At 43.4% G+C, this 13,303-nt stretch overlaps 1 protein-coding gene and 1 non-coding gene across 8 annotated transcripts in view; one reads left to right on the top strand and one right to left on the bottom strand.

Moving 5' to 3' along the window:
• Nucleotides 1–12,362, bottom strand: part of DDX4 (DEAD-box helicase 4) — a 61,454-nt gene extending 49,092 nt beyond the window's left edge. For 3 of the 7 annotated variants that reach the window (XM_016186323.2, XM_016186324.2, XM_060191053.1), the window contains exons 1-3: nucleotides 11,924–12,110; nucleotides 10,941–11,027; nucleotides 2,943–3,003 (exon numbers count right to left, since the gene is read on the bottom strand). In XM_016186323.2, coding sequence (XP_016041809.1) covers nucleotides 2,943–3,003; nucleotides 10,941–11,012 — 133 coding nt within the window. In that variant the 5' untranslated portion in view covers nucleotides 11,013–11,027; nucleotides 11,924–12,110. Of the gene's footprint in view, nucleotides 1–2,942; nucleotides 3,004–10,940; nucleotides 11,028–11,923; nucleotides 12,111–12,344 lie in introns of those variants that run through there. The other 4 variants (XM_060191054.1, XM_060191052.1, XM_060191055.1 and 1 more) reach the window with 2 other exon arrangements.
• On the top strand, nucleotides 8,480–8,613 carry LOC132538876 (small Cajal body-specific RNA 3). The gene has a single exon (XR_009550184.1). It is a non-coding gene; the product is annotated as a small Cajal body-specific RNA 3 (non-coding RNA).
• Nucleotides 12,363–13,303: the final 941 nt, after the last annotated feature.

Here is a 13,303-nt window from a genome sequence, read left to right as displayed (position 1 = left end):
ATCTCAACAAGAAAGACTGTTAGAAAAGGGGAGAAAAAAACTAGTACAGGCACAGGCCCTTTAGAATTTAACTAAAATATGCCTACTAGCTATCTACAAAATGGAGGACCCCACCCCCAACTCTTCATCTGCACTATTCCAGCCTTTAGGTCCATGAGTGGTCAACAATTTGTCTGGCTTTGTATGTTAACTCTCTTGTCAATCACCAGGTTCCAGATGCTAGCATGATGCCGACCAGACTTCCATGGACAGACAAACCCACCAATATGTCCTGGAGCCCCACTTTCCCAGAGCCCCACCCCACTAGGGAAAGAGAGACAGGCTGGGAGTATAGATCAACCTGTAAACGCCCATGTTCAGCGGGGAAGCAATTACAGAAGCCAGACCTTCAGCCTTCTGCATCCCACAATGACCTTGGGTCCATACCCCAAGAGGATTAAAGAATAGGAAAGCTATCAGGGGAGGGGATGGGATACATAGTTCTGGTGGTGGGAACTGTGTGGAGTTGTACCCCTCTTATCCTATGGTTTTGTCAATGTTTCCTTTTTTTTTAATATTTTTATTTTATTTATTTATTCCCTTTTGTTGCCCTTGTTGTTATATTGTTGTAGTTATTATTGTTGTCGTTGTTGGATAGGACAGAGAGAAATGGAGAGAGGAGGGGAAAACAGAGAGGAGGAGAGAAAGACATCTGCAGACCTGCTTCACCGCCTGTGAAGCGACTCCCCTGCAGGTGGGGAATGTTTCCTTTTTATAAATAAAAAATTAAAAAAAAAAAAGAAGAAAAGAAAAGGGAAAAAACAGAGGCCCACGTGGCGGCATAGTGGATAAAGCACAGAACTCTCAAGCAGGAGGTCCTGAGTTCAGTCCCCAGAATCACCATGTGGCACAATGATGGTCTAGTTCTCTTTCTTTCATTTGTAAATAAAAAGTAAAAAAAGGAGTGAAAACGATCTTAAACACAGGGCTAGTGGAATAGCTCACTTAAGAGAGAGAACTGCTTTGTCATGGGCATGACTCAGGTTGGAGCCTGGCCCCCACTGCACTGCAGGAAGCTTTGGTGCTACAGTCTCACTTTAAACAAAAGACAAACAACAGGAGTTGTTCAGTTATACAAGATGAAACAGTTCTGGTGTCCCAATGTACAACGTTGTACTTCTGTTAATAATATGTACACTTAAAATGTTAAGACTACAGGACTCATGTTCTTTTTTAACCACAATGGAAATAAAAGTTACCAAGTAAAATTTGTACTACTAAATTTGTAGTCCAGCAGATGGCACAGTGGATAAAGCGCTGGACTCTCAAGTATGAGGTCCTGAGTTCGATACCCAGCAGCACATGTACCAAAGTGATGTCTGGTTCTTCCTCTCTCTCCTCTTATCTTTCTCATTAATAAGTAAATAAATACGTAGAATATTACTACTAAATTTAAAATGTTATGGGCCTGGAAAGTAACTCAGCCAGTAAAGAGTATGTCTCACCATATCCCGGGCCCTGGACTGATCTCCAGCAAAGACATAATAGCACCAAGGACAGTTTCAGGCAAATGCCAAGGTGGTACAGCAAACACCCTTTGGTGTCTCTCCTTCTAACCATCCCCACCCCCAGCCCACCTGAATATAAAGTAAAACTTGGACTGGAGGTGACTCAGTGGAATCACACATATACAAGGTCTTGGGTTCATTCCTGGCACTGTATAAAAATAAAGTAAATGGGAATGTTCTGAGCAAACTCACTAAAACTTATTCAGAAGCAATAAAAACAAATCCAAGTGTCCTACAGAAATTGAATTAAGTACTTACATCTCCGTATCAGCCCTAAATACAGCTTATTAGGACTTTCTAACAATTCTCAAAAAGCAAATCATTTCATTACCACACAACTTCTATAGAAAATAAGAAATAATTACCCCCAATCCATTCCACAAGGTCAACATAACTTTAATACAATGCAGACAGAAGAAAAATATAACTCTCATTCATACATAGATGCAAGATCTCAAAAAAGAGGTACTAACAAATCAAACCCTATTAATAGTATATTGAAAAGATAAAATACTAGGAGCTTGAGTTTATTCCAGTCTACAAGCGACCACACAGAAGGTCACAGTGCAAACTGAACAACAAAAAAGGGTAAAACTTTTTATTAAATTTAAGTATCATAGCAAAAATGTTAGAAAAAATATAATAGAAATAGCATTCCAGTCCAACTTGGAATTCTACAAAATTAAAGTCTGCTGCTAGTGTTTTAATATTCAAGCCCAAGTCTTACCTTCCACTTCTCAATTTCCCCTCAACTCCATAAAATACAGTCATTGGCCCTCACCACTTTGAAGAAAACTTCGGGCTGTGGCTTCCCCCTCCCTGCCCCAACCACCTCCATTCTCTATCTACATAAGTCAGCCCTGAATGCTAAAGTTCTGGAGATGGCAATATAATATATATTATAAATATACTATATGTGGTGTATTATATATACTGTGCATATTATACACAGTCTCCCAATCTCCCAGGTGGAAATGGAAATGTTTTGTTTTAATTCTCCATAAACCTAAATGAGTTCTCACATCCCAAAGAAATTCATGCTGTCCTGTTGTTATCCAGATAAGTTTTTCTGATTACAATCTGCTTCAACAGCCTTATGATCCAATCTCTTAATTCCTTATTAGGAACTCTGGAAATTCCCTCGCAGCCTAAAGGCTAACATGCCACCTCCAGATAAGACAAAAGTAAATCACTAAATCAAATTATACAGTCTATAGCACAACACAGTCTTCCTATCCCTGCCATGGCTAGTCATGCCTCACCCAAATATCCAAATCAGAGTAAGTTCTCAGTAAGAAACTTTAAAACACCATTTATAGATATGCTATTCTGTTCCTACTTGTATGTGAAGCCCTTAACTTCAAAAGGGTTTCAACTTTTTGTCTTAGCACATACCTGATGATGAAGCTGGAGTCCTATTAAAAGTGTCTCCATTTGCCCCAGAAGAATATCTATCCTGTAAGAAAAAAAACAAAAACCTGTTTTCTCCTTTGAATAATAATCTCTATTTCATAAATGCTGGGAAATTTGAACAACAGATTTTCTCAAAACAGGGCAACAGCAAACTATAAAATCTACTGGATCACTGGATGTTCATTTACTAAGCCTATCAAAGCAGCTTCACCTTAACATCGCAGAAAATATTAGTAGAACGTTTCAAACAGCAGTCTGTCAACTATAGCAAGTGGTTCACAAGGTCTGCAGAGAGTAGATCACCAGACTTAAATGCCTGAGGTCCCAAATTCAATCCCGGGCATCACATGTGCAGAGTGAGGCTCTGATTCTCTCTAGTTAATAAATATTTTATAAAGTAAGCTAAGTCAGACCTGGCAGGTTGTCATATGTCATAAAATAAAAATGTTGTTGTTCTTGTCCCAGGGCTTCACCACTCCACGCCAACTTCTTTAGAAAAAGGCCACAGTGCCAGTTTTCTCCAGTGCTGTGGAAATCAGGGCTTTGAACTCAGGTCTTATGATTGGCAAAGGAAGTGCCTCCCCAGGTCAGTTATCTCAGCAATCCTATAAATAAAAATTTCACTGGAAAACAGACACTGTCATTCATCCAAATATGCCCACAGCTGCTTCTACACATTAGTACTCACGATCGATTAAGCAGTGCTGCACATTTTTTTTTCACCACTGCCATCAGCAAAGGTCCGTTCCCATCCCCACCCCCATAGGTATCCACTATAATTCTCCCACAGTCTTGAAAAAGATTGGTTGATTTTTTTCACATCTGTATATTCAATTCTCTGTATTCCGCATATGAGTGAAACCATTCTTTAACTGTCCTTCACCTCCTTCCTTAGCTGTAAGTATCTCTATCTCCTCCTCCCTTGCCAATTTCTCTATCGTATAAAAAGGGGAAAGGAAAAAAAATGACCACCAAGAGCAGTAACTCATAGTGCAGGCACTAAACCTCAGCAATAACTTTGATGGCAAAATAAATAAATAAGAATAAACCTCATATGCCCTTTTACTAACTGCACTATCTTTCTACTTCTCTTTAAAATGTCTTATCTGTGGTCCAGGAGGTGAAGCAGTGGATAGAGCATCGGACTCTCAAGCATGAGGTCCTGAGTTCAAGCCCCAGCTGCACATGTACCAGGGTGATGTCTGGTTCTTTCTCTCTCCTCCTATGTTTCTCAATAAATAAAATCTTTTTTAAAAAAAAATGTCTTATCTACAGTAACTGTATCTACCTTCTCAAATCCCAGGTTCCCTGCAAGTCAGTATTGTCTAGCTTCCATTCTCAACTCTGTACTGAAATTATTTTTTAGTAACTAAAATGTAAGGGGCTGGGTGGTGGCTCACTCAGTAAACACATGACCATGCATGTTGACCTGGGTTCAAGCCCCTGGTCCCCACCTGCAGGAGGAAGGCTTCACAAGTGGTGAAAGCCGTGCAGGTATCTATCCTCCTCTCTGTCTCCCTCACTCTCTTCTCCTTTATCAAAAAGAGAGAAGAAAAAAAGAAAACTGGTTACTGAGGGTGGTGGTACTTGTGCAGGCACTTGTCGATTTCTGGCTGTCTCTAGCCAATAAATAAATAAAGGTGATTAAAAAATGAGAGAGAAAGGGAGAGACACCACAGCATGAAGCATCCTCCACTGCCAGTGTCTTCCACGAGCGCATGGCAAGGTCAGTGCCCTGCCTGGAGCCACCTCTCAGGTCCTAGTAAAATTATTTCAACATCAGTAGCCCCAGTTTCTGTTAATGTTACAGCACCTGTAGAAAACTCATACTAGACTTTTTCCTTTGACCCCAATAACCTCAAGTGTGTGCCTTCCTAGGGCCTTTGCCCGGGACATCCTCCTGAGGTGAGACGACTCGTCTCCAGGTCATAAGTCAGCATCTCAAGGAAGTCTTCGCTCTCAGTCTCATCCACACATATCCCTCACTTGTTGTCATCACACTTTTCAGCACTTCGATTTAGATTTATTCTGTCTTCCCCAGTAAATTATAATGTCCATGATACTAATGTTAGCTCAACCTTATCAAGTTCAGTAGGTGAGGGAGGTAGCATGCCAGGCTTTCTTGCCTGAGGTCTCTTGGGCTGCAGGTTCAAGCCCCAGCACCACAGTTTATCAGAGCAGAGCAGTACTCTAGGCTTTATCTCTCAAAAGAATAAAAAAAAAAATGTGATCCTGTTCATGACTCATTGGTTTTGTCATTAGTTTGCCTTCAGAACACTTAGCTCCAAACCATTAAAATATCCTTAGCCATCCTGAACTAGGGGAAGCTTCAGGATGTTTTCACACATACGGTTTCTCACACATGGCTACAAACAATCCTCCTGGGACTAAAGAGCTTTTTTTTTTTTTTTTTTTTCATGTGAAAGAGCATTTCTTTTTAGCTTTTACTCTTTATTTTTTAGAACTTGAAATATTCGATCTATTTCTCCCCTGGTATACTGAATTAACAGTGATTACCTTAGCTTTTTTAGGCCTTTTGGCTTTAGGCAAATTAATACCTCTATTGACCTAATAATTTTGTTTATACATGGTGGGTTCTAACTTCAAATTCTTCTCAGATTGGGTCCTCAAGGGAAGTTACAGCTTGATAAAATAAGCCTTGGTGATACCCCTTCTCTTGTTCAGTTCTGGTTCAATACAGGCAAACCCACATTTTCCTTCCTAAGCCCAAATAAGGGCCAGTGCAAATATTTGATTCATGTTAGTTCTAGAATCTTGTGAAATTCATCAGCTTGTATGGAATACTAGGATCCCATTGCCTACTCTAGGTTCCATGTCAAATAAAGCTGAGTTAATGCAAATAAATTGGCCAGACAGGTTACATTGGCTAGTGTGCCACACAAACTTAAATTCTGAACAAAACACATGTGTTCTTATTTAGGTTTCCAGAAATAGCCTTCACCATAAAGGCACCAAGCCCCAGTGATAACCCTACTGATGACAAAAAACAAACTCACCACCAAAGCCCATGAACAAACATGACTGCTGCAAAAAAAGCTTACAATTCATGCTATGTTGTAAACATTTGGTAAATAAGTTTTATCTCCAGAGAATAACACAACAATTAAAACTCATACTGAGGTCATCAACCACAGACTACAGCAGTGACCTAATGTAATGTAATGCAGACAAACAGAAGGAAAAGACAGAAAATAAAGGCTCTGTGGTTTCACCCTCATGTGCCAATTTTCACCAACTACATTCCATTGACTGCCAATACTATCTTTTGAAAGGATTCACTTTTTGTTGTCTTCCTGATTAACTTGGCCAATATTTCTGCTACCTATACAGTGCTCTGGTATCTATGTATGTCACTAGATTAAAAAAAGAGAGACACCAGTTTATGTTAATTTGATCAAATGCCTAAGCAAGAAGAGGTCTGAACTACATGACTGCTAATTCATAAAATTTTTCTTGTAGCCAAGAAATACCAAGAGGACAGGCCTTGCATGCTTAAGGCTCCTGGTTCAGTCCCCACCACATATACCATGGTGGTTCTCTGGCTTCACTCTACCTCTCCTCTATCTCTCATGAACTTTATTCCATATGAATTTTTTTAAACTATTAAAAATTGAAGTATTCTTAGTCACTCATATTTCATTTTTCTCTCCCCAGGAGTGGTACATTCTCCAAAAAAAAGCTGAGCCACCCTATGAGAAACCAGAACAGTGGTTTCTTCTGTCTTTTTCTTAAAAAGTTGGCCTGGAGGCATGAGGTCCCAGTACTGATGAAACTCGTTCTTTGACCCCTGGTACTTGCATAGTACCAGAATGATGCTCTGGCTTCTCTCTTTTCTCATGTGAAACACTATCTCACCCTCTTCCACTACACACACACACACACACACACACACACACACACACACACACACACACAACACTCACTAACTCTTACGTAAATCATAGGAAATAAACATTTTAAAAAATCCTGACACATTCAGAAGAGGCTAACTATAGCTTTTGTTTAAATGGTATCAATCCATCTACGATGTTCTTAGGGCCACTAAAAGTTAAGAACATGAAACCCTGAAATAGAAATCCAGTTAGAACAATCAATTAAAATGACGCCCGCCCCTCCAAGGTAATCAGACTTTTCTCACTGACGGGGCAAAGCATGCGCCTTACTGTGCATCAAGCCCTGCCGCTTGGCCAGCACCACACACAAGTACTGCAGGTAACACTAGTGGGAGGAAGGAAGTCCATGGAGACTAAAGTAGTTGTGGCGCCTCTTCTCTCTACCTCTCCATCATGAGAAGGGGAGGGGAGGGGAGGGGAGGGGAGGGGAGATGAGATGACATGTCCAAGAAGCTGCTCAGTGATATGCATGTGAAAGGACCTAAGTTCATTTCCTCAGCAACACATGAAAAAATAAATTATAGTTCCTATACCTTTTATTTAACCAAGACAGGTAGGTAAAGCCACTGACTAAACCATGTTCAAGGAAAACAAGTAATTGCACAACCAGTATCATATATTAAGTCTATAAATGCAAAAAAAAATTACTAATTATACCACCAAAAAAAAAAAAAAAGCATTAAGATAACAGCAAGTGGAGAGCTGTCCATGTACAGCACTGGGCTCACATGCCTGAGGCTCCCAGTCCAGTGCTCAACACAGCATGTACCATATAGTGCTCTGGCTTCTTTCCCGTCTCATGTGAAAATTCCCCTCTCCCCCCCCCATACCCAATAATTAATCAAAAAAAAAAAAAAGCTTTAGAAGTAGGAAAAGAAAGAAAGAAAGAGAAAGGAAGGAAGGAAGGAAGACAATGGGGGCCAGGAGATAGATTAATCAGTAGATCATATGCCTTATATGAGCAAGGCCCTGGGCTGAAGACCCAGCACTTGACCACCATTATTAACACCGCAGTTGAAACTCCGTAAATGGTGGGGCAGTTCTGTATTGCCTGTTTTTTTTCTATACGTCTCTCCCTTTCTCCCACTCCTCCTTAAAAAAAAGAATAAAAGAATAAAAATATGACCTGGCAAAATTCCTCAGCACTTTCACACAAGCATGAGGTCCTGCATATTCACTTCCCAGAACTACTAAATAAGTAAAAACAAAGAAAAAACATCTTGGGAGTCAGGTGGTAGCTCAGCGGGTTAAGTGCAGGTGGTGTGAAGCACAAGGACCAGCATAAGGATCCCGGTTCGAGCCCCTGGCTCCCCACCTGCAGGGGAGTCACTTCACAGGCGGTGAAGCAGGTCTGCAGGTGTCTATCTTTCTCTCCCCGTCTTCCCCTCCTCTCTCCATTTCTCTCTGTCCTAATGAAGACATCAATAACAACAACAACAATAATAATTACAACAATAACGACAAGAGCAACAAAATGGAATATATATATACATATATATATATGTATATATATATAACATCTTAAGAACTTTTGACTCTGGGACGTGTGGTGACTAACCCAGTAGAATACAGCAGGGAAGCTGCATGAGCAGTGGAAAAAATGTTATGGGTACCTGTAGAGAACCAACCATGTGGACAAAGAATATCCCAGGCAACACACCGCAGTGTTCCTACATAAACACGGAGGTCTCTGTCTGACTTTGGACAGCCACTAAGTCAGATCGTTCCCTCCATACAGTCTTCTCACTGTACAAAGGGGCTGCTCCCCTGATCCTTATGTTGATGTAACTGGTTTTGGAAGTGGCATAATTGTGTGGTTTTTTTAATAAATAAATATTATTGTCTGATTAACAAATCAACAGCTAGGAAGTAGAAAGAAATACAGAAATATTTTTCTGAACAGCATATTGACTTAGCTATTCCAGGCTTGTCAGTATTCTAAATTTGAAGTAATACTATTTCCCATTCCTTTCTAGTAGGGCTTTTTTTTTTTTTTTTGGTATTTATATTATTAGCTATGGTGTTACCATTCTAGGTAGACTAGCAAAGAGAAAATCATTCTTGTGGGCGTTACTTTGGCTGTAGTCTAAGTCTGTATAGTCCCACTGGCTTTATAAGCAAATTGGTGTACATTTTTGTGTGTCCTATTTTACTAATAAAAGTATTGCTAAACTGTAAATAAATAAATAAACAAATAGTAGTCATGGAGATAGTACAACTGGTAGAACACAATGCGCAAATTCCTAAGACTAATGTGTACCGAAGTAGTGGCTTCTTTCAGTGTGAAACTCTGCTTAATGTGATACCCATTTTTAAAATAAAATTTTTAAAGAAAAAGAATGTTAATAAATGGCAAGAATATTCCAATGTTAAAAACTGAGAGATTTGTCACCTTCTATTCAAGATACCCAGTGTAAATAAGATCAATATACTATAGTATTGTATATTGTTTGAAATACGCTTAATGAAAAAAAGTTCAATTGGAAGAAAATCCGTGTGAATGTGTGAATTAAAACTTTTATAACAAATTTATTGAAAATGAGGAAAACAAAGCACAAAAATAACTCCTGACAAAATATTAAAAAACACTCCCAACATAAAGCAAGTTATACATTACTGACACTGTCAAAAGCTAAAAACATTTTAAATTCCCATCGATATCATTTGCATTGTGACAGATGCAATCTACGAAGTATGTAACCCTAAGAAATGGTCAGAAGTTAGTAAGAAATAGTGAAAAGATGGAATAAAAATTTGCTATGTACAGTACTACAATCTATAGAAAATCATGTTTGTGAAAAACAAGAGAATATACTAAAAATTTAATGTGAGTTAAATTAGCTAAAGAACAAGAAATTAGGTAGTTTTTCTCCTTCCTAAATGCTGTGTTTTATGATGGAAAGAGAACTACTTAACGCGCACACACACACACACACACACACACACACACACACACACACACGCGCACGACAGATTTTTACTATAAAATCTGTTCCAAGACAAGAAACATGTAAGTTCAGATTATATTTTGGGTAGTTTATTATTTTAGGGTCTTACTCCATACCATGAGAGAGAGAGAGAGAGAGACAGAAAGAGAGGTCAGAGCACTATTCTGGTACATAGAGCACCCCAGTAGATTCAAACGGGGAGCCTCAGACACACTAGTCCAGAACTCCACCAGTTGTGTTATCTTCCCAGACAAAAAGACAGTGTATTTTTAAATTTTTGTGTGAAATGAAAACTTCCAGTGGGGTTTCCTGAAACTAAGAAGTGTCAGAATAATTCACATAAATGCAAAATGGAAATTAGAAAGAAAAAATAAACTTCTGGAGCCTTTTTCAAGTAGATAAGGTTTAGCAGAACAATCCTTTACAAGACACTTTAGAGTCTGTTTGCTTTATGCCAACTTCCAAACTAAAACTAACCTCCCCCCCCAAAAAAAAAAAAACCTACACTAGATCTTTTCTTCTGAGTTACAGCAGAACTCCCCAAGTGCCTCTAACAATAAAGATGTGAAGACTGGGGACAGGGAGGGGAAGCCAGGCTGCCACCCGTCATCAGGTAAGAGCCCCTGGAGTCGCGCAGTGATGCCTCTTCTCTCTGTACGTATCTCTCTCTCTCTCTCTCTCTCTCTCTCATCTCTCTTTTTAAAAATAAAGAATTGGCTAGAAGCAGTGGGGTCAAGCAGGTGCAGAGACAACTCTAGTAGCAAAAAGAAAAAAAAAAAAACAAAAAACAACCCGTAATCCAGTGATTTGTGCCTATGAAAATCAAACCGTGTCAGTTCAGTGTTTATCTCATCATTTTAAATATCACCCTGGACAAGTGATTTTTTTTTCTCTCTCATCAACTGTCTCTCAAGAGACATCCAAACACATCTGTACAAGCTTCCTTCCACCCACAGCCGGGAGCCCGTCACGACTGAGGTTTCATAATAAATCACTTCAGGCTCTCGCTGTCAGACGGCCTCGGAATTATTTCCTTCTTCCGGCGGCTCAGGCAGACCTAAGCCCGGCACCTCTCTCCCGCTCCCGCTGCCCGCCGGCGCCCCCCGCCGTCTCACTACCTTCTCGAACACCGGGACATACGAAGACATGTGGGGCTTGACTATTTCTGCTTCCCAATCTTCATCTCCCATGGTGGCTTCCAAGTTCTGTTTTCAGAAAAATTAAAACGAAAGAGCAAATTAAATGACGATGAAAATACGAGCGTGCACATTTTTGGTCTCCAATAGGTTTTTCTTTCTTTCCTCTTTTTTTTTTCTCTATAATACAATTTGAGATCTGGGAATGTGATGCCTCTGGTTCTGTTCTTTTTTTTTTTTTTAAGAAAGGATTAATTAACAAAACCATAGGGTAGGAGGGGTACAACTCCACACAATTCCCACCGCCCAATCTCCATATCCCACCCCCTCCCCTGATAGCTTTCCCATTCTCTATCCCTCTGGGAGCATGGACCCAGGGTCATTGAGGGTTGCAGAAGGTGGAAGGTCTGGCTTCTGTAATTGCTTCCCCGCTGAACATGGGCGTTGACTGGTGGGTCCATACTCCCAGCCTGCCTCTCTCTTTCCCTAGTAGGGTGTGTCTCTGGGGAAGCTGAGCTCCAGGACATATTGGTGGGGTCTTCAATCCAGCTTTCCTCTTTTTTGTTTTTGTTTGTTTGTTTTTGAATTTTTATTGAAATCGTCGATAGAGACAAAGAGAAATTGAGGGGGGGGCGGGGGAGATGTAGCGAGAGTGACACAGACAGACAGACGCCCGCAGCCCCGCTTCGCCACTCGGGAAGTTTTCCCCCTGCAGCCGGGGGGGGGGGGGGGGGGGGTCGGGGGCTCGAACCCGGGTCCCTCCGCAGTGTGATGTAAGCGCTCAACCCCCAGGCGCGCCCCCCCCCCATTGTCTCTTCAACAGCCCCAACTCCCGGCCCCTCGCCGCCCCTCTGGAGACCTGAGCGCCGCGACACTAGCGGAGCCCGGCCCCCCCCCCCGCCCCCTCACGGGTCATCGGGCTCCCCCACCCCCCCAAAATAATAAATAAAATCAAGAAACAAGACCTGCTGGGCCACTCGGCTTCCTGGACACTCCGCGTCTCACCCGACACCCGGCGGCCCCAGGCCTCCCGCGGCTGAGGGCGGCGCCGGGCTGGCGTGGGGGCTCCGCGGCTCTGGGGGTCGGGGGAGCCCGGATCAGGGCCCGTCCCCCCCAACACACACACACACACACACACACACAAACGTTCGTCCAAAACCAGGGCGCAGGGCCGCCCGTGACGGCCAGAAGGCTCAGCCTTTCCCCGCAGGCCTCGAATCCAGGCCGTGGCCATCAGGGAGGACTCACAAAGGGCCCCAACGGGTGGCCTCGGGCTCCGCGCCACACCCGGCCCGGCCCGACCCGGCCCGCCCTAGTGCAGCCCAACGTCCATCTCCTGAGACACCCGGAGAGCTGCGTGGCCACGAAGGCCGGGAGACCACTCACCTCGGCAGCTCGCTCTCCCCCGTCTGAGCCTCGCAGGCGCCGACGCCGCTTAAACGGCCGCACGTGCGGGACGCCGCCCACTGCGTCAGGTGCGCGGGGGGGGGGGGGGGGGGGGGGGGGCAACAACAAATAGCACCAGGCGACCGGCAGTGCCAGCCAATCAGCGCTCACTCGGCCGGCGTGGCCCCGCCCCCTAGCGCCGGGCGCCGGGCTCCCGCCCGCTCACGTTCGAGGCCTCAGTCGCATTCGCGGCGCGCTCACTGGTCGCCGAGTAGCCGGTTGAATCGGTGGTGAAGGTGGCTGTGCGCAGCTTGTCTCCGTGGATTTTTTTTTGGGGGGGGAGGCAGGGTCCTCAAGCTGGTGAGGCTGACATGTCCGCCTGGGTTCCCTGACTCCCAGAATGAAAGGGGAAGGGGCGCCGCCTCCGCGCTGTGCTTTGATCTCGGCCTTTGGCGGTTGGCCCGGCCGGGGCTTCCTGAGCTGCATGGTTCTCATCCGGGGATTTTTTTTTTTTTAATTATTTTACTATTAGAGCCAGAAGGAGAGAGGGAAAGGGGGAAATAGAGAAGGAGAGTGACAGACACCTGCAGCCCTGCTTCCTCACCCGTGAAGCTTCCCCCAGCAGTTGGGGACCAGGGGCTCGAACCCAGGTCCTTGCGCGCTGTATGTAGCGTGTGCGCCACCGCCTGACCCCCCCCCCCCAATCCGGGCATTAAGAGGTGCTGCTTTTTTTTTTTCCATCTTCCCTCCTGATGCAGCTAGAGGGTGGGACCATACGTGCCCACCCAGGGGTGGTAAAGAAGGACACCCCCGGGCGGGCAGGTCAGGGGGTGGCGCCCGTCACCGCGCTCCAGGCCGCAGGTTCGAGCCCCCGGTCACCACCTGCAGGAAGAGCGTGACGAGGGGTAAAAAGCAGTGCGGCGGGTCTCTCCCGGGCTCCTTGCTCCTTGCTTGTCTGT

The sequence above is a fragment of the Erinaceus europaeus genome, chromosome 5 (assembly GCF_950295315.1).
Source record: "Erinaceus europaeus chromosome 5, mEriEur2.1, whole genome shotgun sequence".
NCBI lineage: Eukaryota > Metazoa > Chordata > Mammalia > Eulipotyphla > Erinaceidae > Erinaceus > Erinaceus europaeus.
The sequence above is the reverse complement of the archived record's forward strand: the minus strand, read 5'-3'. Positions and strand labels throughout refer to the sequence as shown.